The 24,992-nt window shown below is 43.1% G+C and overlaps 1 protein-coding gene across 2 annotated transcripts in view; it reads right to left on the reverse strand.

Annotated features, from left to right (window-relative positions):
- The window catches only part of pard6gb (par-6 family cell polarity regulator gamma b), a 36,196-nt gene extending 14,268 nt beyond the window's left edge, over nt 1–21,928 (reverse strand). The window contains exons 1-2 of one of the 2 annotated variants that reach the window (XM_037094177.1): nt 21,539–21,928; nt 15,732–15,954 (exon numbers count right to left, since the gene is read on the reverse strand). In XM_037094177.1, coding sequence (XP_036950072.1) covers nt 15,732–15,954; nt 21,539–21,610 — 295 coding nt within the window. In that variant the 5' untranslated portion in view covers nt 21,611–21,928. Of the gene's footprint in view, nt 1–15,731; nt 15,955–20,576; nt 20,721–21,538 lie in introns of those variants that run through there. The other variant, XM_037094178.1, reaches the window with a different exon arrangement.
- Between the last annotated feature and the right edge of the window lie 3,064 nt (nt 21,929–24,992).

The raw sequence follows: 24,992 nt of genomic DNA on the forward strand, positions 1-24,992 counted from the left end.
GAAAACAAAATGACTGAGAAAAGGGCCAAGATCGTCCGTCTCACAGAGGACGCCCTGTTGTGAAGGTCTTACATCAACCCACAGGAAAAGTGATCCTTTGTTATGAAGTGGCCTCTGGAGACGTTCGTCTCATTCACACTGTGGGCAAGAAAAATAATCCATCGCAGCGCAACTTGATTCATAAGTGGCCAGAGAAAATGTTGTCTTCAAAAGCTGAATGAGATCATTCTGTATCCCAATCCAGGCAGACAAACACACAGTCACGCTCACACCTTTGTCTGGTGAGAAGCTCTGAGAGTCATGGGTGCATTGTTTAGCAACAAATCAATGACAGTTTTGGCTGAACTTGGGCTGACAGTGTTTGTGGAAGCCACAGACGCACATATGCAGTTTCACATCATTTTTGGACAGTTATCTGCGTATGAAAAGTCGGAAAAGAAAGCTTAGATAACAGAAACCAAGGCACAACCAGCTTAAAAGGTTTACGCCATCAATTTTAAGTATTAAATGTGTTTATAGGTGCGCTGCATTGCATTGTGGGCTATGTAGGCACCGGGTTTGAAAAGGAAATGGTAAAAACAAAAGGCTACATCTCTGATTCTGCTCTATCAATCTTGATAATTTGTTCATAAAATCTCCATAATGAGCCCAACACTGATATATGAGTGCAATGACAGACCAGTTGACCTTTTCAAAACTTGGGAGTTACATGAGTCTCAGTGCAAATTATTTGCTCTACTGCGTCCCGATGTGAACTACGCTGCACCTCCAAACAGCTGTTTGAACTCATCTTGCCATTTACACTGAATTTATTGCTACTTCTTTGACACACGTGGAGAAAGTCACCAGACTCCCTTAAAAAAAAACACACTGGACTGTGAGACTTGAAGCGTTAGGAGAAACTTTACAAACCCTCATATGCTGTCTCTGGCAAATCCTTTAAAGTAGATGTTTGTGAAACGGGTATAAGTTTTGATTCTTGGCTAACGTGGGGCCCCAAAAGGGCTCAGTCGCTGCACCTAAGCCTTACAATAGCATGGAAAACCCCTGGCTTCTTGTCCAATTTGGTGGTGATCCAGTTGGACTGCATCCCTCTTAATCCTTTGAAGAAGACTAAGAGGTTTTTACGATGCTACTTCCACTCTGCCATAAACACCAGCACTCCTTTATTCAGTCAAGATCACGGGTCAGTGAAAAGCTCCTTCCGGGGCCTCCAGGTGAGGGCCACAGTTCGCCGGCTGCGATTGGGTAAATCCTCTGCAAGCGCGGACAGGCCTCAGTCCCGTCCTCCGCTGCACCTGAGACACCAACACCCTGTCTTGCGCAACCACACAGCATAACAGAACACTTCCTGTGTGTGGTGACACATATCCTTTCTTCTTCCTGCTCCAGCTTTGGTCCACTGACTCCATTTGTGGTTTACTTCATCTAGTCTCTGTAGCCAATCCCCTCTTCTCTAACACACACACACACACACACACACACACACACACACACACACACACACACACACACACACACACACACACACACACACAAAGCATGTCAAAACTGTGGGAGCATTTCCACTTGAGCTGTCAGTGCCCATTGTTTTCGGCGAGTCTCTGGGACGCAATTCATATCAGGATAAGAGTCACGGCTCATTCCTCCCCTCCTCCATTCTTTTCCTTCCTCTCCTCTCCTGAACTGCTGAGTTGGCCTGATTCAACCACCAACTCGTGGCCCACATCTCTGGAAAAGGGGGTGAGGGAGGCTGGGAGAAGGGGCAGCATCTTCTCACAGTGTGCGTGTCTATGCCTGCCAGATATCTGCAAGCAAGTTCAGGAGCTGATTTTTTTTTTTTTTTTTTACCAATGAGCAAAGGCTTGTTTTCATGCTGATTTTGCTGTCGTCGTTCACTCCTCCTTCCTTTTCTACACCACACTTAAAATGAGAGAAATTAAAGATTCACAACTGCTCGATCAAGTTTAAACATCTAAGTTTCCAGTACTATTCAGAGATGCATTAGTCAAAAGTAGGAAACAAAAGGCAGCTGTGAGAGAAAGACCAGCCAAATGACCCATAACCAACTGATGATTGTGGAAACTCTTCCAGGAGTAATCAATTACACCACGGACAAGAAGCCACAGATGAGACGCGTGCTTTAGATCCTCTTAGCGATTTGCTTCTACGTGAATTAAGTTAGCTACTGTTAAGCTCACTGCCAGCTCTGCTGATTTGTAATAGCCAATCATAAATACTTCTGGCTCCATTCCAGCCAATCGAATCACTCCTACACACACACACACACACGCACACACACACACGCTCAACAATGGCCAAACTGGTGAGGGGCATGACAGCTTGTCTCATTGTTTCAGCCTCATGACCTATATATGGCTACACTCGGCCTTTTAGCTGGTTGTAATTGTTCCTGGAGCACACACACATACACGCGCGCACACACACACGCAAGTCCACACAAAATCCAAAGTGGCATAATGCATGCAAGTAGAAAAACAAAAAATATTCAGAAGATGACAAACTACAATCATCATTTGGATGTAAAAAACAAAAGAAAAATGTGAAAATTCAGAAAAAGTAATAATAAATAACTCTAAAATGCACCCCCTTTTCTTTCTTTAAAAGACACACACACATAGACACAAAAACAACAACAAACATACTCCTTATTTTATCAGTGTGGTTTGGCCACAAGGGGAACTACCAGATGAGTAAACAGCCCTAAAGCAACAGTCAACTCCCTCTCAGCAGACCAGATCAGACTATTTCAAGGAAAACACGCTGCAGCGTCTACTGAAAGTGACACATAAACATGTGGGGTTTTTTTCATGCCAGAGGCATAATTGTATGTTTAGGATGAACAAGCAGTATTGCATGTGATCATGTCAGTGAATGATGCACATATATAGTTTGTCTACTTATGATTTGAGAACACCAAGAAAAGCAAGCGCAAAAAAAAAAAAGAAAAAAAAAGTGAACCTTGATTCAGACACACACACACACACACACACACACACACACACACACACACACAGAGTTCATACATTAAGTGCACTTGTACGCAGCCCATGTTTGCACATGCTTTCATGTTAAATGGATCTGGATGGTTTCTGCCTCGGGGGCAGTGAACTTCTGACCAGGATCATCAAACGGGGAAAATGAATGACATCACATGCCACGGGGTCGAGCACGTCTGATTGGTTCCAAGGGACGAGGATTCTTTGTGCCTTCACAAATGTACGCTATTTATAGCTTCAGCACATCCAGTGTGCACAATAAACCACTTATTTCAAAAGAAATAATGCAGATCGAGAAACTTCTTACAGTTATTAAAAGGGGTAACTCCACCAATATTACACATTAAAGTGTGTCTACAGATCTTGGAGAGTACTACATTTGTGAAGGGTTAGTAGTACAACGCCTATTGTGGCTCCAGAGGAAGCTGCATTTCATCTGATGAACTGCCACCAGTGAAAAAATTGCATTCTGGGTAATGCAGGTAAAAGTTTTTGAAAATGGAGAAAAATACATTAAAAAGGCGAAATCTATGTACCTACTACAATTGTTTCTAAACTGTCCATTAGACCAACAGCATTATAGGAGCGCAATGCTTCCTGGCACCCACATTACCCACAATGCAACCGCGGAGTGACATCACTGGGCTGGTTTATCAGATCAAATGCTGCTTCCTCTTGAGCCACAAGAGGCTTTATATTTCTTATCTTTTTTTTGTTTTTTTACATATGCAGTAGTACTCCCCCAAGACCTCACCAACACACTCCACTGTGTGAAATTGGTGGAGTTACCTTTTAACTAAAGCTTAGGCTCGGTACCAGCAGTTAGCTGGGCTTTGTAACCAAGAAACCTTTAATCCAAAGTAAGCTGGACGGGTCTGTCTGAAGCCAACCATACCAGTGGTGAGTGTGTTTGCCGCGGGTGATCTGAGAAGCAAAGTCAGTCCCTACTTTGTAATTATGGACTCCCAAAATAACCCTCTGCAGAGGCAATGCTAAGCTGATGTTGTGCTAGCTACCAAACACTTCAACACGTGAGAGAGTTTGTAGATGCCGTTCTTTTGATAAGAAGATTCTAACTCGGTGGAGATGGTGAGTCATGTGAAACAAACCAAAAAAAAAAACCCCCAAAAAAACACTCAGATATTGCGAGGACACTGTGAAAGAGTACACTGAAGATACGATATACGCATCGCTGACAATAACAGGCTGTTCGCGCTGACCTACATGCTTTGATAAGGTGAGGTAAACGAGGATTTCCTCACAGGATTTGCTCGAGCTTGCCCTTGTGCTCGTTGCATTTGCATGTGTGAATTGGTGTGAGACTTCCAGTGCTGCACAGAGAGCGTGCCTGGCCTTGTCCTCCAGTAGAGCTGTAATTAAGGAGGAACTGCAGTGAGCTGTCTCACAGCGAGCCGCCTCTGCACAAACCAGCGGCTCCTCCCTCGCAAAACCCACTAAACATCCACCCAGCGTCCATATTCGCCCCCCCCACTCTCTCTAACCCCAAAATCTTCACCCTCTTCCCTCACTTTCATGGCTCGCTTCTATACTTGGCCTGGGAATTTTCCACTGCAGACTCCTACCCGAACCATTTCTTCCCGTTGTCTCTGTCCTGTTTGAAGGGTACTGTTTTATATTATTTACTTGAGTTATAACAGGAAGTACTTTTCTGATCGAACGTGTGTTAATCCCACCATCTGTCATGAAAACCTAATGACATCCTGTATTTTCCAGAACTAGGTTCAGACCCTCCAAGAGGAGAAAGATGTGTGTAAAAATCTAACTTCATGAGAATGATTATTACAAAAAGTACTTTCTGCCTCTTCCATGTGACTAAATGCAAAAATACCAATTTAAAAGTAATTAATCTTGAGGGACTGACAGCAAAAGTTGGACAAGTATTTATCATTTATCTGTGAAAATCTACCTCAAAAATGCCAGGAGCTGTTGGAGGTGCATTTGAAATGTTTTAATATTCTTGTAAGTACTTGTTCCACACTTCAGGAAATACACTTGTTTGTTTTCTTTCTGGGAGTTGATCTCAATTTCAATTCTTTCCAATATATGAATATGAAGCTAGGGCCAAGGAGTGATTAGCTTGGCTTAGCATGAATGAATGGATGCGATTAGTTCATTGTCTGCAAACTGTCAGAAAAGGGTGATCAGTGTATCTCAAAGCCCACGATGACAGTTTCATACGTCTTGTTTTGTTCACAACACAAAGATATTCAATTTACCATCACGAAACCAGAAAATATTCACATTTGTAGCTGCCACAATTCTAATTATTTATTTCCTTAAGTGGTTAATAGCTTTATATTCCAACAGTAATCACTGTTGTACCTCTCATGCAGTGATGGGGGAGGGCTGCTAACTGTTAAACAGACATGAAGATAGCTTAAATCATGACTTTTTTTCTTTTTCTTATCAAATTACTCAAACCACTCAATTATCAAAATAGTCAACCGTTTACTTAATAGTTGACAGCCAATGCATAAGTCGTTGCACTGAGGCCAAGCTAGCCAATCTAAAGTCTTTATGCTAAGCTAGGCTAACAGGCTGCTGCCTGCAGGTTTATACTGAACAGACAAATATGAGTGATATCATCATCTTATCCAACTGTGAGACAGAAACTACAACTCTTTGAAAGTTGGTTTGATTTTATCAAACATTCCAAAAAAACAAAAAAAAAAACATGCACAAATACATTATTTGCAACGAAAAACACACAGTTTTCCCAGAATTGTATTTCAGAGTGTGTTTTCCTGCAAGTGTAAAATTCTAAAATGGCTCTAAAATAAAGTAAAATCATTATTTATGGATAAGCAGATGAGTCACTGGCTAATTTTATCAAGTTAGGAAGGGAAGTCTCAAAACAAGCCATGCCTCTCATTCTTATGATACAAACAACCAGACACACAAAGCCTCGCACACAGCTGGAAGCTCAGAGTCAAACACCTCGCAGGATCTCATTCCACTTCCAAGCCATAAACCAAGGGAACGAAATAAGGCACCAACGTTTTTCAGTTTGTTTTCTTCTCTTTTGAAGCTTCATGCTGCTGAGGAGTGGCCGTTCTGGTGGCGGCGGCGGCTTAGGAAGTTGTTTGTTTGTCCCTGAAGGACCGGCTATATTCATCACATCCAGAATCCAATTTCCAGCGCCCGCGTCTCTGGGCTTATTTAGAGGCAGGATGAGGTCAATTTTAACTCGGCCACTGAGCTTTTTGAGAATCAGAGCAGTCATAACAGAAAATCTGCCGAGGTGTGATTGCAATCCTGCATTGAGAGCAGCTGTGTGTACACTCCATTTTTTAACCAATATGAACTGCAAATCAGCTGCATCCCTCAGGAAATTTGCACGTCAAACACTGGAGAGCACATTTTAACTGGCTGTGGTGGAAGGGTGACTTTTTTTTTTTCTTCAACAATTCACAAGAAGACGCAAAAAATAATTCCATGAAATTTCACATCAAAATTGACAAACAGACGACGGAGGGAGCGCCTCTGGCTGAAACAGACACTCCTGTCCCACAATGTCTGGAAACTTCATTGTGGGGGAACGGAGTCGGAGTTCAAAGCTGGGTCGTAAAACCAAAATGAAAGCGGGGGGGGGGGGGGAGGACTTAGGAAACACAAACACCAATATAGTTTCGCCAAACACAACAGCCCCTTCAAGTTTAATTAAAAAACACAGAACGCCTCCTCCTGCGCCTCAACAACAGACGGAAGGGTCGAATGTGTGTGTGTGTGTGCGTGTGTGTGTGTGTGTCAGCTGTGATTTGTGATGCACTTCTGCGGTGCAATTACTATGAAGATGACTCAGTTCACAAACACATAACAAGAAACAAATTAGCTGTAATGGAACGGAGTGTGTGCGCACGCTGGTATCCGGCTGCGTGTTTTAGTGGCGGGCGCGGAGTTGTTTGTCTCTTTTTAGTGTCGGCTGACGTTATTTACGGCATCGTCCAAGCTGCTTTCGCACAAAGAGAGGCAGCTCTCCGTCGGACGCGGCTGTTGCTGCCGTGTCCCGCTCCTGGCAGGCAACCCGGCATCTCCATCACGCTTTAACTACGGGCTGGCATTGTCTGAAGACGTGCAGGGGAAGAGGCCACACACAGGTTTTATTGAGAAGCCCCCACACACACACTACCTAAAAGGTTTTACGGCACAGAAACTTTTCCCCGCGGAGGCGAGGATTTATTTGAGAGATGCCCTCACGGAGCAAGTGGGGACAAAAAAAAAATAAAAAAAAATAAATCCCCAACACTGACGAGGCCTTTAAACACCTCACTTGCCTGAGACGACTTACAAAAAGGTGCTGCTTCTTCCCGTGCGGCCGCTGCCCTCTGAATGTGACCCAGATGTGTCATCAAAGTATTCGTCTAGAGCCTACAAAGAGCTCTAATAAAAGGCTTTTTGTCCGCCTAGCATGACATTTGCTTGTGCCATCTCTGCCTGCACGGGCTTCCCCCTCTTCCTCAGGAAAGTCCTGATTTCTGCTGGCTCAGGCTGCAACAGGAGGATAACAGCCAGACCACAGGATGGAGGTGGACTCAACCTGCCCAGTCCTCCCTCCCTCCCTCTGTCTGTCTGTCTTTCTTACTGTCAGGCTGACTCCCCACTGTCTGCCGTGGTTTTCTCCCCCTTTTGCCCTTGACTACTGAGTCATGCCTGAGCTCTAATGCCAAAAGAATGAGGATCCGTCTAAGCTGCTACCTAGAGCGGCATTCCTGAACGTGAACCGAGATGATCAGACAGCCTTGACAGGAACTGAACACTCACCACGGCGCTCAAGAAAAGGAGAATCATAAGAGGGTGGAGATGTAACTAAGCACAAGAGAGGAAAACAGACAGATGGGCTGTATCTGACGGCTGCCGTCTTCTTTTGCAGCAGGCAGTGTGTCGGCCTGGTGTTCCATAACAACTCCTTTTACTTAGCAAGCTTCTTCACTGCACAGCCTGAGGACGCTCTCTGGTACCAAGCACAAAGACTCGGGGTAGTGGAAGCCCCGGCTACACTCAAACTCACTTTTAGTGATGTTGTGTAAAGGGAGTCACAAAAGCACACTTAGGCAGTGCAACAAGGCTGTGCACGACCAAAAAAGAACTTCTGGAATGAGGAAGAGGATGCTTTCTGCCTCTCCTGGCATTCGATGGTATGGCTGGCATGCACATTTATAACCTACCAAATGAGTAACGACGACAGAAGAGAACAAGCTGCACACTGGGATGAGCAAATTCTGAATTATCTTTACTAATCAAGAGATCTGGTCTAATCCAGTGTCCGAGGGACTAAATCAGCTTTGTGAGGTCACTGTGGGATAAAGAGCCAACGCTAATTACTGGAGGTGGCTCTCCCTCTTGTCGACACGGATCAAATGCGGCGGGGTCAAAGATTTAACCTGCAGCTACCATGACTGAGCACTGGCATGTTGACACATGTGGTGCACAATCCCATCAGGGCATGTAGACAGAAGTACACAAACCAAATAACACACACACACGCACACACACACACACAAACCCACGTGTTCTGGAAGCCCTGTGGCCATGGTGTGAGAGCGGCCAGATGTGCTGACAGGGTCCCTGCAGTCACAATAAAAGCACAAAGCCTGAGAGAAACACAGCAGAGACTGTGGGCTCAAATGGAGCCATAACAGCTTCTCTATCAAGACATTTCAAAAATTGTATTTAAAGTAACAAAAGATGTTAAATTTGATTCACCGGTCTGACACAGCGGATCGGTATTGACGCCGATACTGACCTTATCCGTCTATCAGATCAGCCGCCATGCCACAATGCGACCAAACCAGTTTGTAAGTATCATCACATTCCCCATCACAAAGACGTACACATATTTAAACTATGAAAAGTGAAGACGGCCCCGATGTCAAATCAGCTCTCCTTATTCGCGGAAACCCTAAATCGACGTTGTCAGAATTGATACCAGAAGAACAAAAGCTGAACCAAAAAAAGAAAAACAGGAGCATTTGAAAATACAGCCATATGAATTAAAATTTCTTGGAGTACAACGTGACTCATGAGAATTGAATAAATTACACGTCTGCCTGCAATCTTTTATGAGAGGAAATAAGATGTTATTAAAATTTGAAAAAGGAAATGGACTTCGGCTGAACCAGAAAACCAGACAAACATAACAAACACTGTCCCACCAGACTTCCTCTCCATCCCCATCCAACATTCGGACTTTTTCAGGCATTTCATGAAATGTTCTGTCTTATGAGATCTCCTTGACAAGTGTGGCCATTTCTGTTTTCATTTAATTATTTATCTTGATATACATCTTTATGTAATTTCATGCTTTCCACTGCGTGGTCTTGTTTATCTCCAACCAAAATCCAGAAATAATAACATGATGTTTGGTAGGGGAGGCGGAGGAGGGGGGGAGTCCTGCTGAGAATACAGGATTTATTGTGAGGAGTGTTTGTGTACGTGCATGCCTGCGTGTTCATGTTTATAGCCAACAGGGGGTGTTGGGATGAGAGGGGCATGTTGTCTGTGTATGATTATGTTTCATGTGATCCTAATGCCATTCTTGGAGAGTATAAACACTGTTGTACATTATGATTATTTCGTTGGGGCAGTGCGAGACATCCAGTCAGGTCTGGTCGAGGTCAAATCTCTGACCATCATTCATATCCCCCAACACCTCTATACACAACTGACAGCCTAAAATACAATATACAATTTTTTTTAGTATATTGCCACACACCATGTGGATATCACCAAGATATGCAATTATCTTGTAAAATTGTCTGCATCTATCTTATCTCTATGTGATGGCAAAATCGTTATTCTTAATATTTACCTTTGTTTTTCAATTTTATCTTGTCTTGTCACTGCATCCCTGTTCTCCCCTAAGCTTACAACTCTTGAGCTGCTGTAACAAGTTAATTTCCCTGGTGAGGAATCAATAAAGCCTTATCTCAGATTTCAAAACCCTTATTTTCGAATCGAAAGAAAAACATGTTTTTATTTCCTTATTAGAACTGAACAGTCACGTCTGGATGTCGACAGTTAAATGAAAGGGGACGCCTTCCTAAATATGACTAATACGCCAAAACGTTTTGTTTTTTTTGTTTTTTTACTCGGGCAATTTCAACACGCTTGCATTAGTTTGCTGCTCTACTCCACTGACAGTTTGTGTAAATGATCCTCCATTCGCAGCCTGGCAAGCTTCGTTCCTCTAAACAACAAGTTTCTATTTGACTGAAAAAAAAAGCAAAAAGCAAAAAAAGGAGCCAAAAGCCATCAAAGTGCAGACAGTCAGGGCAGCCATAGAAATCTAATAATGCTCTCGCTTCTTTGATCTCCAAGCGACTGTGCGCTCCAGCTTGTTGAGAAACAGCACCGGTCTGGATGTCGGCTCTAACTGGCGCAGCTGCCGTCACATTTTTGTATTTGCGCTGCCGTGCCACATCTCTCTTTAGCTTGGCCTGTACAGATATCTCCTCTAGTTTTCACAGGTGTGGACGGCCGCAGTCGGAGCTACGAAACCCAGCGCGCTCGATGCGAAGCGGCACGGGACTCGACCTTGGCCTACCTCGTCTGCGCTCTATTTATTTAAACTCTTAGCCCTTTCACAAACAGGGGTCTCTTCTCTTTGTTGAAAGTTTAGTCTGCGTGCAGGCTGCTGGCACAGGTCTGCGAAAAACAACTCAGTCGCCCCCCCCTCAACCCAACCCTAGCGCCCCTAAAACCCAGGCTTCGAAATCAGGACTGTGTTTTGCTTGGATCGGGGCCCGTTTTTCATCCACCATTAGTGTAATTACAGGTGAAATTTAAAGTCAAATTTAATTCACGAATCCTTACTTGAACCCTGCTTGTCCTCCGCTCTGCATGGACTACCATTAAAGACCAGTCAACACGATCACTACGGTCGTTACTGTGCACCAGCGCCTGCTGGATGGTGTCAGTCTGCCGGCTCCTAAAGCTTTTCAGCGCTTCGTTAGCAAGGCTCCATAAATACATTCGCCAGAGGAGATACGATATATTCTGTGCAATTTCGCTTCTAACAGGGATCGCCGACTTTGTGGTGAACGTGGAAATCCATGAGTCCAGTGGCCTGTTTCCTGTCCCAGTTATCTTTGCCTGGAATAACGACATGGGCAGCGCTCACTCCCTCTTATCTGCTCACTAATTTGCAACAATTTGCACCAGAGGCAGACCATGAATGAACACCTGGTGCTTGCTTGTAGCAGCGGTTCATACAGATAAACACGGGGATACTGGACTTGCAATCCTATTTTTTTTTTCTCCCGCCTTTGTTCCGACATGTAAGAACTCATTCGCTAGTTTCATGCGACCCCAACATCAATCATCAGCTGACCACACATGACTGAGCCATTACAATCGCCACACACCCACACAGACACAGAGACACACACTGGGACCAAGGACAAGGAGTCCACCTCCTCAAGCGGAGCCGCTTCACTCCACTCCTCTTTGCTCGCAAATCTTTTCATGCGTCCCACTTCTTCCCACCCCGTGCTCGCCCCTCCCCCGTGCTAGATTGTGACCGCGAGAGAAATGTAGTTGTGAGAAGTGTCCCAGCTCTAAACTTCTCGCTATCCCCCCACCCCTCTGCAAACTGGTATTTTTCCACCGCTGGTTTTGACTTTGTGGGCTGCCCAGAACACCTTTTGTGAGGCAGCAGACTGTTGCAGACAACCTTTTAGATAATGGGTTAATCATTAAAGTAATTCTTTTTCATCCATTAAATGAAGGCAGAAAATGCTGCTTTAGCTTCTAAAATACAGACATTCCCATTGCTTGTGTCGTTTTTATGTCATAGTCTATTTGGGAAAAAAAAAAATGGGGGGAAAAAGAAGGGAAAAGTTCGAATGGCTGCTGAATAGATCAACCCTGCTTTATATTATATTAAACTCAATATCCATCGGGTTGGGGACTGAAGAAGCAGGACATTTGAACACATCGCACTGAACTGTGGAATACTGGGACGGACATTTTTACCTTTTTCTGACATCACGATATGATAATGTCCCTCAAAAAACAACACAATTGTTTATTCCGTTTAAATGTCCCTGCACAGATCGATGGTGCAAGAATCAACTTTTCTCCCCATCAAATTTTTGTGTGTTAATCATCAATAACAAACAGAACGCCTGCAGTTTAAGTTCTCATGTTAACACTTGTACAAAAAGGCTTCCTTCTACTGTCGGCATAACCAGATCTATGACACTTTCTGTTGTTACATCCCGCTAAAGTGAAATATATGCCAATTGAAAAATGTTCCAGCTCGGCGCACTTACTATTGTTACGAAACCAATACAAAAGAAGACATTACTGCTAAATCATCTGTGGGCAACTTTCAAGTCTGTAGAAGTTAAACATTAAATGCATTTAAGCCAGCAACCTCAAGTGAAGTGGCTAAATGAGCCCTGAGGAGGCATTTCCCACTAAAACTGTTACCAGGTTTAACAAGGAGCATTATTGATTTCTCACAAAAAAAGAATGAATTACTTCAAAAAACAGCCAGAGGCATTGTAGCACGTTTAATCTTTCGGTTTTCCTTTACCCATAACAAAAAAAATACAACATTCAAAATCTGAGTAGATTTCCTGGGTCACATACCAAACCACGCTCTGCCTGTAGACGGTTGTTGCGCAATCACCTACAGTAAGATGATACACCATTGTGTACTGTTGTGAATGAACCACATGGTGGTAAGCCCTTTGTTCTGGAGGTGAAGTCATCCTCGGACGAGCCGCCGTTAACCTCCCAAAGGGAGCAACAGGTATCATCTGCGGGATTATTGCTGGATTGCCACAAAACTGCTGCACACGCTCAAGTGATCTCAGTAACAATGGCAATGTAAGCCCGGAAGGGGGGTGTCATGTTGATGAAAGAGACACATACAGACACAGACACACACTTTGTAAGACCTATTGTTACATCAGGAAATGTACCTGCACATTGTGATCCGAAAAGGGAAAATTCTCTGATTTCAGCTTCTATAATGTGTTTTTTTTAGTAGTTTCTTCCTCCATGACAGTAAATATGTTTGGGTTGTATAAAAACAGACATTTGACGATGTCATCTTAAGCTATGGGAAACACTGATTGACATTATCAGCATTCACTTTTCTTTATTTCTTTTTAAAACCACTAATCGATAAAAATCAACAAAAAGAATAACTTGGTTCTAAACACCGACACGTCCTACTGCTATTCTTACTTCCTCCTCATCTTCTCCAGCTCTTGTTAGAGTTATCATCGTTTCCTCATTTACTTTTCCTGTGATTTCCTCCCCTTCACCCTCCGTATCTTCTTTTCTTTCACTGTTAACTCTCATGAGAGCCTTTTTATTGTACAATGTATCCCTGAACTTTGGGCTTTTTAGCATTTTGTTCTATGTGGCAACCAATTTTGAAACAACTGCAGGCTTTACTCATTGTAACAACCTTCATCCCGTCTGAGATCACATTTTAGATTTTGTCGCTTTTTTAAAAAGACACAGGGAAGAAAAAAAAAAAAGATGTAAAAATGTAGCGCTCTGAGCTGTCAGGGGAGCAATCCATAAAACGTGCTTTCTTCTTTGTGCGCTAATATCCAAATGAAAGAGTAGTCCAGTTTAAGTAACATAGAATGTCCCCTCTGTGACCGTGTGGTGAGTCACAGTGCCTTTAAGTGTGTGTGAGGCCTTTCATCCCGGGTGGTCTGCTGACCGGGACGGAGACGATACATGGTGACCTGTACCAACAGGCTGGTACTGACTGATACGGTCATTATCACATACTCTTCACGAGCATGTGCCATACCGAGCAGCTCCTCTGAGACATGAGGTACTCACACACACACCACTTTGTCTAGAGACTAACAATAGACCTGCAGTGAGGCTTAAGATGCTCGGATTGCTACAGCATCAGTCACAACAGTCCACATCACCACATCAGTGTAATGTTTATGCAACAAGAGCGCCGCATAAGCCCCTTCGTAAAGAGGCACTGGATCTGTTCTCCAACATGGGTCGGTTCCTCCGGTGCTTTATGAAAATTTTTTTTTTAAATTATAAACTGGGAGAGAAAATTAGCGCCGAGAACAGTTTAATGTGTAAGGTATGGACAAGCTCTACACCTTTAGTGTAGAAAGGCCATTGCACTTACACTAATCTCTAAACTTCTGCAAATTGCATAAAAAAACATTACACTTTTATGAATTAAAAATGAACATGCAAGGGGAAAAAGCAGAGTGTCCATTTCAAAACTGGAAATGCCATATATTTCATAAGCCTGTCTAACATTTGACGCCATCACGTCCTGAATAAAAATACCATGAGATGAGCTGCGTCACAATCTTCGTGTGTTATCACAAAGAGGAGAAGAGAAGTAGAATACTGAGCTAATCTAATGAAGTGTCAGTAATCAGTGTTTTCTTGCTTTCTTGGTTGAACTGACTGCTACAAGTAAATCGCTGCTCTCATGAGAGATTTCCGATGTGTAAAGAAAAAGACCCGCCGTCTTCGCACCAAAAGGTAAAATACACGCAAATATCAATTTGTGTTTCATAAGTTCTACATAATAAAAACTTAATCCCAAAAAAGCAAGCTATTTAACAATCCAAAGAATGATCTCCATATTTAACATCCTTGGCAGAGGTCTTATCAGCCAACGCACAATGAGTTAATTCAGCTCCAGACATATGAGCTCTCAGGACAGTGAATGACACAATGGGAGAGTCTCTGGTGGGGCCTCTTCAATATCCAAACCCAATTTCTTGCTGGAAATCTGCGACAAGATAATTCTCCGCACCGCGACCAGCTTTTGTGCTCGAACCACCGGACGACAATTAAAACAATACCCTGGAGTGTACATGTTCATTACACAACCAGGCGGAGGGACATTCCGTGAAGGATTGGGGGTATGAATAGACGTGAATGTTGACAGATTCATTTGTATGCATGCTGGCTGGCTGGCAGTCAGTCAAGACCCACTCCAGAGTGGGGATCAATGCGGGAGAGACCAGGACTAGTTCCCATTCAGGGTACTGTGGTGTTGTCTTTGAGCAAATACACACTCACATGCACGCACGCACACACAGACAGACACACAAACGCAGGGAGCTCAGTAAGGAGTCTCTCTTTCATGCAGATCTTTTGTCTCTCAGTAATGTCTGGTATGCCGGGATACAGGCTTTGCTCAATGACCTGATTTTCTATGGGGCTGCCGAGGCACCGGCCTGTGTGCATGTGTGTGTGCAGTGCGTGTGTGTATGTGTTTGTGTGTGTGTGTGTGTGTGAGATCATCTGCCTGCAAGCCCTTCCTTTGGATAAGACACAGGACTTACCCAGGCAGACAGACACAGACTGAGACAGATCCAGCCAATAAGAGGGCAGGAAACACAAAAACACACACACACACACACACACACACACACACACACACACACACAGAAAAGCCTTGCATGAAGTAAACAAAAAGGCCTCGAGTTCCCAGAGTGGGAAGAAAACACATAATTGGATGAGGAAATATTCTGTGGGGAAACTATGTTCAAGTCAGCACAATAATTGCAGCCACAGTTATTCCAATAGATGATTGTTTTATGGGTTTACCAGTCACTGGATATCTCACAACTCTACATCCATCCAGTGTTTAGCCAAACTACCAACTGGTATTAAGAGACAATGTTGGAGAGAAAGAGGAAAAAAAATTTAACTTCCCACACAACTGACCTTGTCTCTGTATGAAGATCCGGAGCAGCGGGTGAGCCGTCGACACCGCCTTGCAGAAGTTGTCGTCGTTGTTGATCGGCAGGAGGTCGCCGTGGACGTCAGCGTAGCCGATCATCACCTCCATGTTGGCGATGCGGTGAATGTGCAGAATGAGCTTGTAAAACTCCTCGAACTTCCCGGGCTTGACCCGGTCCACGGAGAACCGGCGAAATTCGGCCCCATACTGTAGCGGAAAGGGAGATCAAAAGAGAGAGGGGCCATTAAGGGGACAGTTACCAGGGCAAGCAAACAGGAAGAGGAAACCGGGATGTCCGACCTCGTGCACTTATCCGAGCCATCTGACTGGCACACATAAAACAGACAGGGTGGACGTCGGCTCGGCTGTGGTCATGGCCTTATATACAGGAACAGCAGTCCCTAAGCAAAATGCAAACTGACTTTGCTGTAACCCTTCACTAAACTGATATCAGTGCAGCTCGAGCATTGTTCAAACATTTACATATTACACACATCATAGACAAATTAAACAAAGCTAATCTATCATCTTTTTTTAAGCAAAATGTCAAACATTTAATGGTTCGAGGCTCTCATATGTCAGAAGTCACTACTTGTCTAACATCGTAGCAAATGTAATATTTTGGAGATATTTTGGGAGATCTGGACTGATAGTTGGACTAAACAAGACACCTGATGACGTCCCCTTGTACCCTTGGCCAACATGATGCTAGGCAATTTTTTTACTGTCTTCTTATTTTTCATAGACCAACGATAAATCAGTTAAGAAAATCTTCTGCCGATTAATCAATAATGACAGTAATCATAAGCAGCGTTGGCCAAAAACACAGGAAGAGCTTGGCATTTCCAGAAAAACACAGCAAAAACTATTTGATAGCGTAGCAGATCTAAAGTACTCAACAACATGTCAAATAACTGACATGTCAAAAATCATAAAAAAAAATGTATGCGCTTATATGAAACTTCAACTTTAAGGGGGTAAAGAGCAGGGGCATTTTTCACACACCAAATGCAATATATTTACAGAAACAGTTTAAAATTTAACGTGAGCAGTGGGTTAGCCTAAAACATGACAAAAAGACTAAAAATGGGAAGAAACACTTTGTTTGGTTCTGTCTGAAAACAACAGAAAACGGCCTATCAAGACATCTGAATCTCACTAACTTACATCTTACCATATCTATCTTTTCTGTTTTTTTAATGCGATCAAAACTATAAAGTATAAAACTACTAAATAAAGTATAACAATGGTAATATGTTTCTCACTGAATGATAGATAACCAGTTTAGAGGTTTTTTGTTACCTTTGGGCAGAGTCAGGCTAATGGTAGCTGTCTCCCCTTGTTTTCTGTCGTTATGCTAAGTTAAGCCAAATGGTTATAGGCAACAAACAGATTTGAATCTTCTACTTTACTGCTTGTTAATTAATAAAATTTCTTGTTTACTTTGGTAAAGTCAGGTTAGCTGTATCTCCAAATTTTCAGTATTTATGCAAAGAAGCTGCTTGCTGTTTTGTTACGTTTGTATTTAGCGTAAGTGAACATCAGGGGTTTTTGTTACCATTGGATTGAGTGAGGCTAGCTAGCTGATTCTCCTTGTTTTCATTAGCCTATTCAGGCTAACAAGCTGCTGACATGACAGTGGTAACAATATTCTCATTTAACTATTTCCAAGACAGTCATTACGAGTATTTCCCAAAAATGTGAACTGAGTGTGACTGCTATTTAGGCCGTCATCCGCTAAACAAACTGATCAGAAGACGAGGTGCATTGGCATCTCGGTGGCTAACTGCCTGAGCTTAACGATTTCCTGGTGTAAAGCCCGTAGGGCTTGGTGCTTCACTACACACCAAGATCACGTCTGTAGAAAAACAAACACAATTGTTCATCACATGTAACAGTGACTAAGAAAACAGCAGGAAATGGGAAGGGGGTAGTTGTACAATAGAACAATTCAGGTAGATGAGTAAGCTGTTTTCAGCATTACAGTTTAAACATGACAGTGGCAGGCAGCAGCACCTCCCGCCCACCGTTTACGCACACCAACACAGACTTGAACAATTGTGCCACGGCTTTTTTTTTCCCCCAACTAGGTCGCTGAACCACCAATGAGAGCTGGGCTGAGGGTCACAGCGGGGTCATCGTGTGACTCACAGACAAGAATGGACTTGAGGAGGAGGAGATACAACCGAGGCACAAAAGCGCGGCTCGACTAACCGCAACAAGAGACAATTGGCATGTGAATCACAGTGGTAATTTGTAGACTAAGGTGCTTTGTGTTACTGTAATCATCAGCTCACAGCGGAGGGGGGAAGCTGACAGCGGAGGAGAGGACATGATCATGGAGCAGGAGGAAGAGGAGGAGGAGGGAGGGAGGAAGGGAGGGAAAACTGCTGACAGGGTAGCAGAGGAGAGAAGCAGTATACTGACTGGGACGAGAGAAGAGGGGCGGGTGGGGGGGTACATGAACCAACTCTGTAATTAAAGGACGACATATGAATTTAAGAGGAGGCGTGTTAGGAGACTGACGGGATGCCAGGCGGGTGTGCAGTTCGCTGCCAGATTCACTGAAGGCGAGTGGAGGCGGTTCGCAGAGCACGCAACTTCCAGCCACAAAAACTCAACCTACATTCGAAGATGCCACGAGAAACGGACAAATGGGTTATTGCCTGTGGTCAGAAGGTGCGCTTAACTATTGGGAAAGTGAAACCTGCAAATGCTTTAAGTGTGATCAGCGCGGCGTGACTTCAAAGCGGTACACTTGACTTGCGAAATCATGTTCTCCGTACATCGCCGCGTCACCGCTCCCGATTCAGAGCGTTCCCTTCGCCTCGTGATCAGGCTGAACGGTCTGTTTTCTCAGGCAGAGCTCGGCCCTCCCATGAGCAAGTCTGAACACATTGTTATTAATCACGGGGCTCCTAACCTAAGAATATATCACTACGAACGTGACATCACCTGTCCTCCTGCAGGGAAGAGTGATGTCAACAGGTTGAAACACGTCTGGAGACGGTAAACTCTGGCACACTGGAGTACATGGAAGATAACTGCCTCACGTCTCTTGCCAACGCTGACTTTGTTCCTTACCCAATTTGCTGATCTAAGTCAGGGACAACTCACCTGAGAAATCGCCTGCAGGTTCGCGGCACTTTGGAGGATTGATCAATAAAAGTCCGACTTAATCTTTTAAAATTGATCAGGCCTCAAACTGAGAATATCAGTGGATTAATTGAGGTGAGGGCAGAGTGAGTCAAACAAAAACAATCCCACCCAACCCACCCCCAACATCCCTACGTACTCTCTCCGTCTCTGATAAGAGTTTTAAGTGAGTGAAACCAGCTCCTGGCCGAGGCTCCCCGACAGGCAGCCAGACACCTCCAGTGTTTTCACTGATAAGCTTATCAATGGAACAGTTTCCCCTGAGAAAACCAAACGTTAACCAGTGAGAACCAGGAACATAACATGCACCTTACTACACACACACACAACAAACACACCGATATCCTCCCTTTGAAATCCAGTGAATCTGAATGTTTAGCATCGACTGTTTGATTGACTTCTTCTTAAGGGTTTGGAACATTTGAACAAATGTCAAGGTTCATTTCTAGCGTGGCAACTCTTCTTAAATAATTACAGATTCTAAGTCAACAGCAGCTGGACTGTGATAAGACCCTTTTCATTCCCTAATGTTCATGGTAAAGAGATTTGTTTTACACATATCATGTGTTTTCACCCATGTCCGTCTGTTTGTTGGCTGTTGGTTTGTGAGCAGTATTACACAAAAACCACTGAATGGATTTCCACCAAACTTGGACGGGGGGGGGGGGGTGGTGAGATGAGTCTCGGCCCACGATAGAGCCCATTTTGAGTTTTTGGTTCTGGACTGTCGGTTGGACAAAAAGGGACAATTTCTTAACGCCACAAAAGGCTCTGGGAAATTGCAATGAGAAGTTTTCAGAACTTTTGGGTATCTCACTGACCAAACAACTAACCAATCAAAAAAGGCCCACAGTGCAAGATTTAATGGCTTCGAGCAGTGTCGCTGAAGACTGCAACCAACTAAACACCCCTCGCCTAACTTACTAAACTATGCTTAGATTCTTAGTTTTCAGGCGATAACACACAAATGAAAACATGATTATAAATATTGTACATCTATTTCTGCCCTTAAAAAAAGTCTACACACCGCACCTTTAAAATCATCAAAATAAACAGCAGGTGAAGACAGTCAATAGAGTTGGTCCAGGGTCTTTTCACCTGTTCTTCTGGTTTTGTCTCATGCTGTGGAACAGGACGTGCTGCGCTCAGGAAATTCCTAATTATTCCTTATCACGTACAAAATGTGATTCGATATCAGCGGAGCAGCTTGATAAGACAGTTTTTTTTTTTTTTACAAGTATTCAAATGCTCTCAACTGTAACTCTGGCGTAAATCAGCTGAAACTCGACTAAATGCTCTAAATTTAGTCACCGCCCGGCTACTTATTTGTCACTGAGAGGCGTGTGACGTGAAACCAAACGCAGTCATTGTGTTCAAATAAAAAAAAAAAAAAAAGTGGGACAGAAATGACACAATGACAGCGCTGATCCAAAAAGGGAAACATGTGACGTCGTACGACAGTGAGTCAGCTCGGCGCTGATTGTGATGACGACGTCGTTTATAAAAACCTGCCCGGTCCCGCCACGCCGCTCCTGGCCCGTCTCAGTCCCGCGCACAAACAAACAATCCCTGGTTACAGCTCTGAGGGTGACCGCTCCTGTCACCGCGGGACAAACAAGAAAACCCACCCCCGAACCCAAAGATAACAAAAAGTATAAACAAAGTACACTCACCCCATGAGCAACCTGGAATAGATTTCATTCCCAGTGAGAGACCTCTTGGCCTGACTGAGTCACCCCTCTTGAACATTTTTGCTCCATCTCAGCTTGTCACCTGTGCCTCAGGTGGCCGAACCATCACACATGTGCACACACACCCACATCATGCGTGCGAGTGCCTCTCTGGGTTGTCATCGTCATGGAATTTGAAGGGAAGAAAAGGTTGAGGCCATTCTTTAAATAGCTGGAGTGTTTGTGCAGTTTGTGGTCAGGTTTGGACACAGTGCCATGTGTTTATCAGGGACGCTCTCCACCACAGACAAACTCATCTCACACTGACAAACAATGCACTTCTAATGTATTTGATAAAAGATCTGAAACGTCTGTTCGAATTCTCCATTACATAAGCCTTAATGTTTGTGGATAACTGTGGTCGCCTTTTCCCCCCTTTTTTGGGGGGGTTGCTAGATCACTTTAATATATGCAGCCTCTCACGAAAACTCAAAACAACGAGCGGGCTGTGAAGTACACAGCACAAAACCCCGCCGGCAGTGAACGCAGCTAATGTTGCAGAAACATCCCATCAGCAGATAATAAAAACCTCCTCCGCTGTAACAAAATAGTTAAAGCCAGGTTTGTTGGGAAACAGTGTCAGACCAGTTCCCCCCCCCCAACATCAGCTTCGTGTCAGAGAGGCAAAGAGCCGAATCTGCATAATCGAACGCGAGGAAAGAAAAAAAAAAAAAAAGATCAGTGCAAAAAATTACAGACAAAATGTGCAGAAGCTGGTGCCTGGTTGAAGAAGAAAAAGAGAGAGAAGGAGGAGAAGAAGAAGAAGACCAGGGCTCTGAAGAGAAAATGTGTGTCGTTGGTGTGGCAGTTCTGTCCGAGCGGCTCCATCTCCGACCATGTGAACTCTTTTTTTGATTTCACTCCCCAAGTCCACATTTTTACGGGCTGAATTCACTAACACTCACCTTGCTCTTCACTTCCACGGCGGTACAGTCGGTAGTCCGCAGAGGCTGCGACTGTTTAAAGCTCCGATTCATTTTGCCTTTTCCCACCTTGTTCTTTCTGTGGTCGAAGTTTTAAATGAAAAAGGGAAAAAAAAAGTTCAGGCGCCTTTGCCCGCAGACAGAGGGGCTCTGGTCCCGGGGCTTTTCTGGTGTAAAAAATTTTTTTTTAAAAATCCTCCTGCTTCGTCTCCGATGGAAGAAGATGTTCGTCCTTTTCTTTATTTTATTTCTCCCCCTGGATGTTTTTCTTCTTCTTCGGTGCGCTCCGGCAGACGTGAGAGAGGAGCTCACAGGAGAAGAGGAGGTGAGCAACTCGCCGCGTTGACTCGGGACTGTGAGTTAAGTTTTGAAATGACATCAGCCCTCCTAAAAAAAAAAAAAAAAAAAAAAATGGGATCCTGCGAGGCGTTCATGACCGCTCGGAATCTGCAGGTTGAATCGTATCAAGAGTTTATTAAAAACCTAACAATAATCAGTGTCACACAAGAACCCAAAAGTCGTACTTAAAAGTAAATTTCTCGTGTTATAACGTTGATTTTGTATAAAGTGAAAGGACAAGTAAAAAATACATTTGACATGTATTTAGCATTTCTTGAATATATATATATGCAAGCATGCTATAATGTAGCATTCAATCTGTAAAGTGATTAGTATTTAAAGTTACAAATAAATGTAGTGGAATAAAACAAAAACAGTGTTTCGAGTTGAAGTATAAAGTTGTGGAAAATGGAAGTTAAAGTGCCTCAAAATGTAACTTAATTACACTAACTGAGTACATTACTTAGTTTTCCAATTTCCATCACTGTCATTTAAGATAATTAAATATTTGCATATAATAACTTATACAGTTACTCAGGTACCATACTTAAGTAGCTATAAATTTCATATAATTGTATTTAACTTGAATATTTAAATTTTTTGCATCGTCATACTGGTACACACCAGTGAGTATACTTAACAGCTTTGGTTACGTTTTGATTAAGCATGTTTTATACCATTTCATCCCACCAAAGTCTTGAATCTCTCCTAATAAATTGAAATTTCTCCCACCTCTTAAGTTAAATAAAGCTGTATCATCTCTCTTTGTTTAGCTGGAAAACTGACCACAGACCTTTTTTTTTTTTTTTTTATGAAAAGTTTGCTTTGGTGAGGCTACAACTACATGATGATCTTATAGCCTTTATGAAGTAGTTAAATGTTCTCAACCATAAACATCTAGAGCATGAAGATTATTATTATTGCTATAATAATGATCAGAAACATCAGCTTGATAAACACTGACAGTAAACATTTACTGCAGAATTACAACTTTTACTTTTGATACTTTACATTAAACGTATTTGGATACTTGAGAATGTTTACGATTTCAGGACTTGCACTAGTAGCAGAGTATTATCACAGAGTGGTATCACTTTATGTGAATGCTGACTTCACCATCATTTAAAACACAATGCAACTGGTGGCTGGACATAACAGTCTTGATTATTTGGGCCTGAATGTGTCATTTGGCTACAAATTATTGATCTTAATAAACTTTTTATCTGTTGTTGCACTCTCTTCATACCCTTACCACACATGGCAGCTGAGGTAAAGTCAGCTATCAAAGAAAAGAAAGTAATTCACAGTTCATCAGGTATGTCTCACCAGGCCTCTATAGATAAATGTGGGACTAAACTATATTTCCGATAGAGCCTGAAGGTAGCACTATGCTACGCGCGGGTACTCCAGGGCGCCAGAGGGCGCATTTCTCAACACAAATGTTTTCAAAGCTCTAAAGGTAGTTGATTATATTGGAAGATGGTAATCTTGAGTTAAGCAGAGCACTAACTATCACGCAAACATTATTTAAAGTTATTTTTAGCTGAGCATTGCAACAGAAACCTGTGCAGGAGTATATGGTGTGGACACAAAATTACACAGAACAATAACCCTCCCATTATCCCAGCTATTGGTTCATTCTTCTTCATTACACCTCATGCAGTTGAGCTCATTACTGTTCAAACAAGGTGGAACTAAGTCTAATTTCCCCAAGTGTCCTCAATGTTTATTCAAAAGGAGCAAACCCAAGTCAAACTCTAAACACTAGTTTGTTCGCCTGTTTGTTAAATCCAGCACGCAAAGCAAATCTCTTTCTGTGGACACGAATCCAAATGAGGAGAAGGTGACAGATCATTATCTTCTGTTGCTTCCTGCTCGACTTGTCAGGCGAACTGTTGACTGGCCAGGCGTAATCCGACTGTGACTGACTGCAGAAGAGTTTTAATTACTGTGGTTTATGTTTTTCCTGATGCTGCGACAGAGCAGAGTTACCACGTCTGGAAAACACTGTTAAAAGCCTACTTAGAACTTCTGAAAAGTACACCACTAAGTGTTAAGTGCAGTAGAATAAATTAGCAGCAGAGAATGACTGATGATACATGTCGTGCAGGTAACTCCCCCCCCTCAGAGCAAACTTTGTTCCCCTTGAAGGGATCCTGGTTCTTCTCACTCTCCCCTCCGGCTCCGGAGCTACAACCGACACCCACTGCGTAAGAAGCTTTGAGGAACACCGGCTGATGAATATCCCTGACTGCTGTCCTGCTTTACTACATTCCTGGGCCCCTGAAGCCGCCTGTGCGCACAACAGCTGCAGTCTGCGGCGCCTCCCAGTAGCTGCAACTATTGCTTGTTTACTCACTGCAGGAATGTGTTGACGTCAGAAAACTACTACTAAGTACACTGTAGTGGTGGTGCTCTGTAGTAGTTTCAGTTCTGGTATACCAGTATGCATGCTGTGGATCCAGTAATGGTTGGCGAGCTCTTCGGTAGGATGATACCTCATGTGGTTTTCAAGTGAAACTGCACTCAAATGTGCTGTCATGATATTAAGCTTAAGAATGATTTAGGATGAATACAAGTTGGGGGAGGATTTTGAATTGTTCACCTTTAATGAAAAGAAGACTTTGCGTCATCTAGAATCAGCTGTTCTCCTGAGAAATAATTAATCATAATGTCATGACTGCTCAGTTGTCTCACTGAGGGGTTAGCTACTAGTTTTATAACCATTCACAATGTAAATAATTCCGCCTTTGAACCAGGAAAAGCTGATAAAAGATTAAAAAAATAAATAAAAATAATAATTACATCCTATTCAGAATGATAAGAAGACGATCTCCCTCTGGGCCTCTTTGTAGGGCTAACATATACCGATTTAACTGCACAGACAACAAAAACACAACATTTGTGAGCAAAAACACCTCAGAGATTGCATTAGATCCCAACACACACACAGGAGTCAAACCAAATGAAAGATCAGTGGTGTAGATCAGGAATCAGGATTATCTTTGCCAGACAAAATCCAGGCAAGTCTAATTCACGATGACTTAAGTGAAGCTTCTCTGACATTGAGAGAAAGACACAAGAGCTAGGTCAGGGT

This window comes from Acanthopagrus latus, chromosome 3 (genome assembly GCF_904848185.1).
Source record: "Acanthopagrus latus isolate v.2019 chromosome 3, fAcaLat1.1, whole genome shotgun sequence".
Classification (NCBI taxonomy): domain Eukaryota; kingdom Metazoa; phylum Chordata; class Actinopteri; order Spariformes; family Sparidae; genus Acanthopagrus; species Acanthopagrus latus.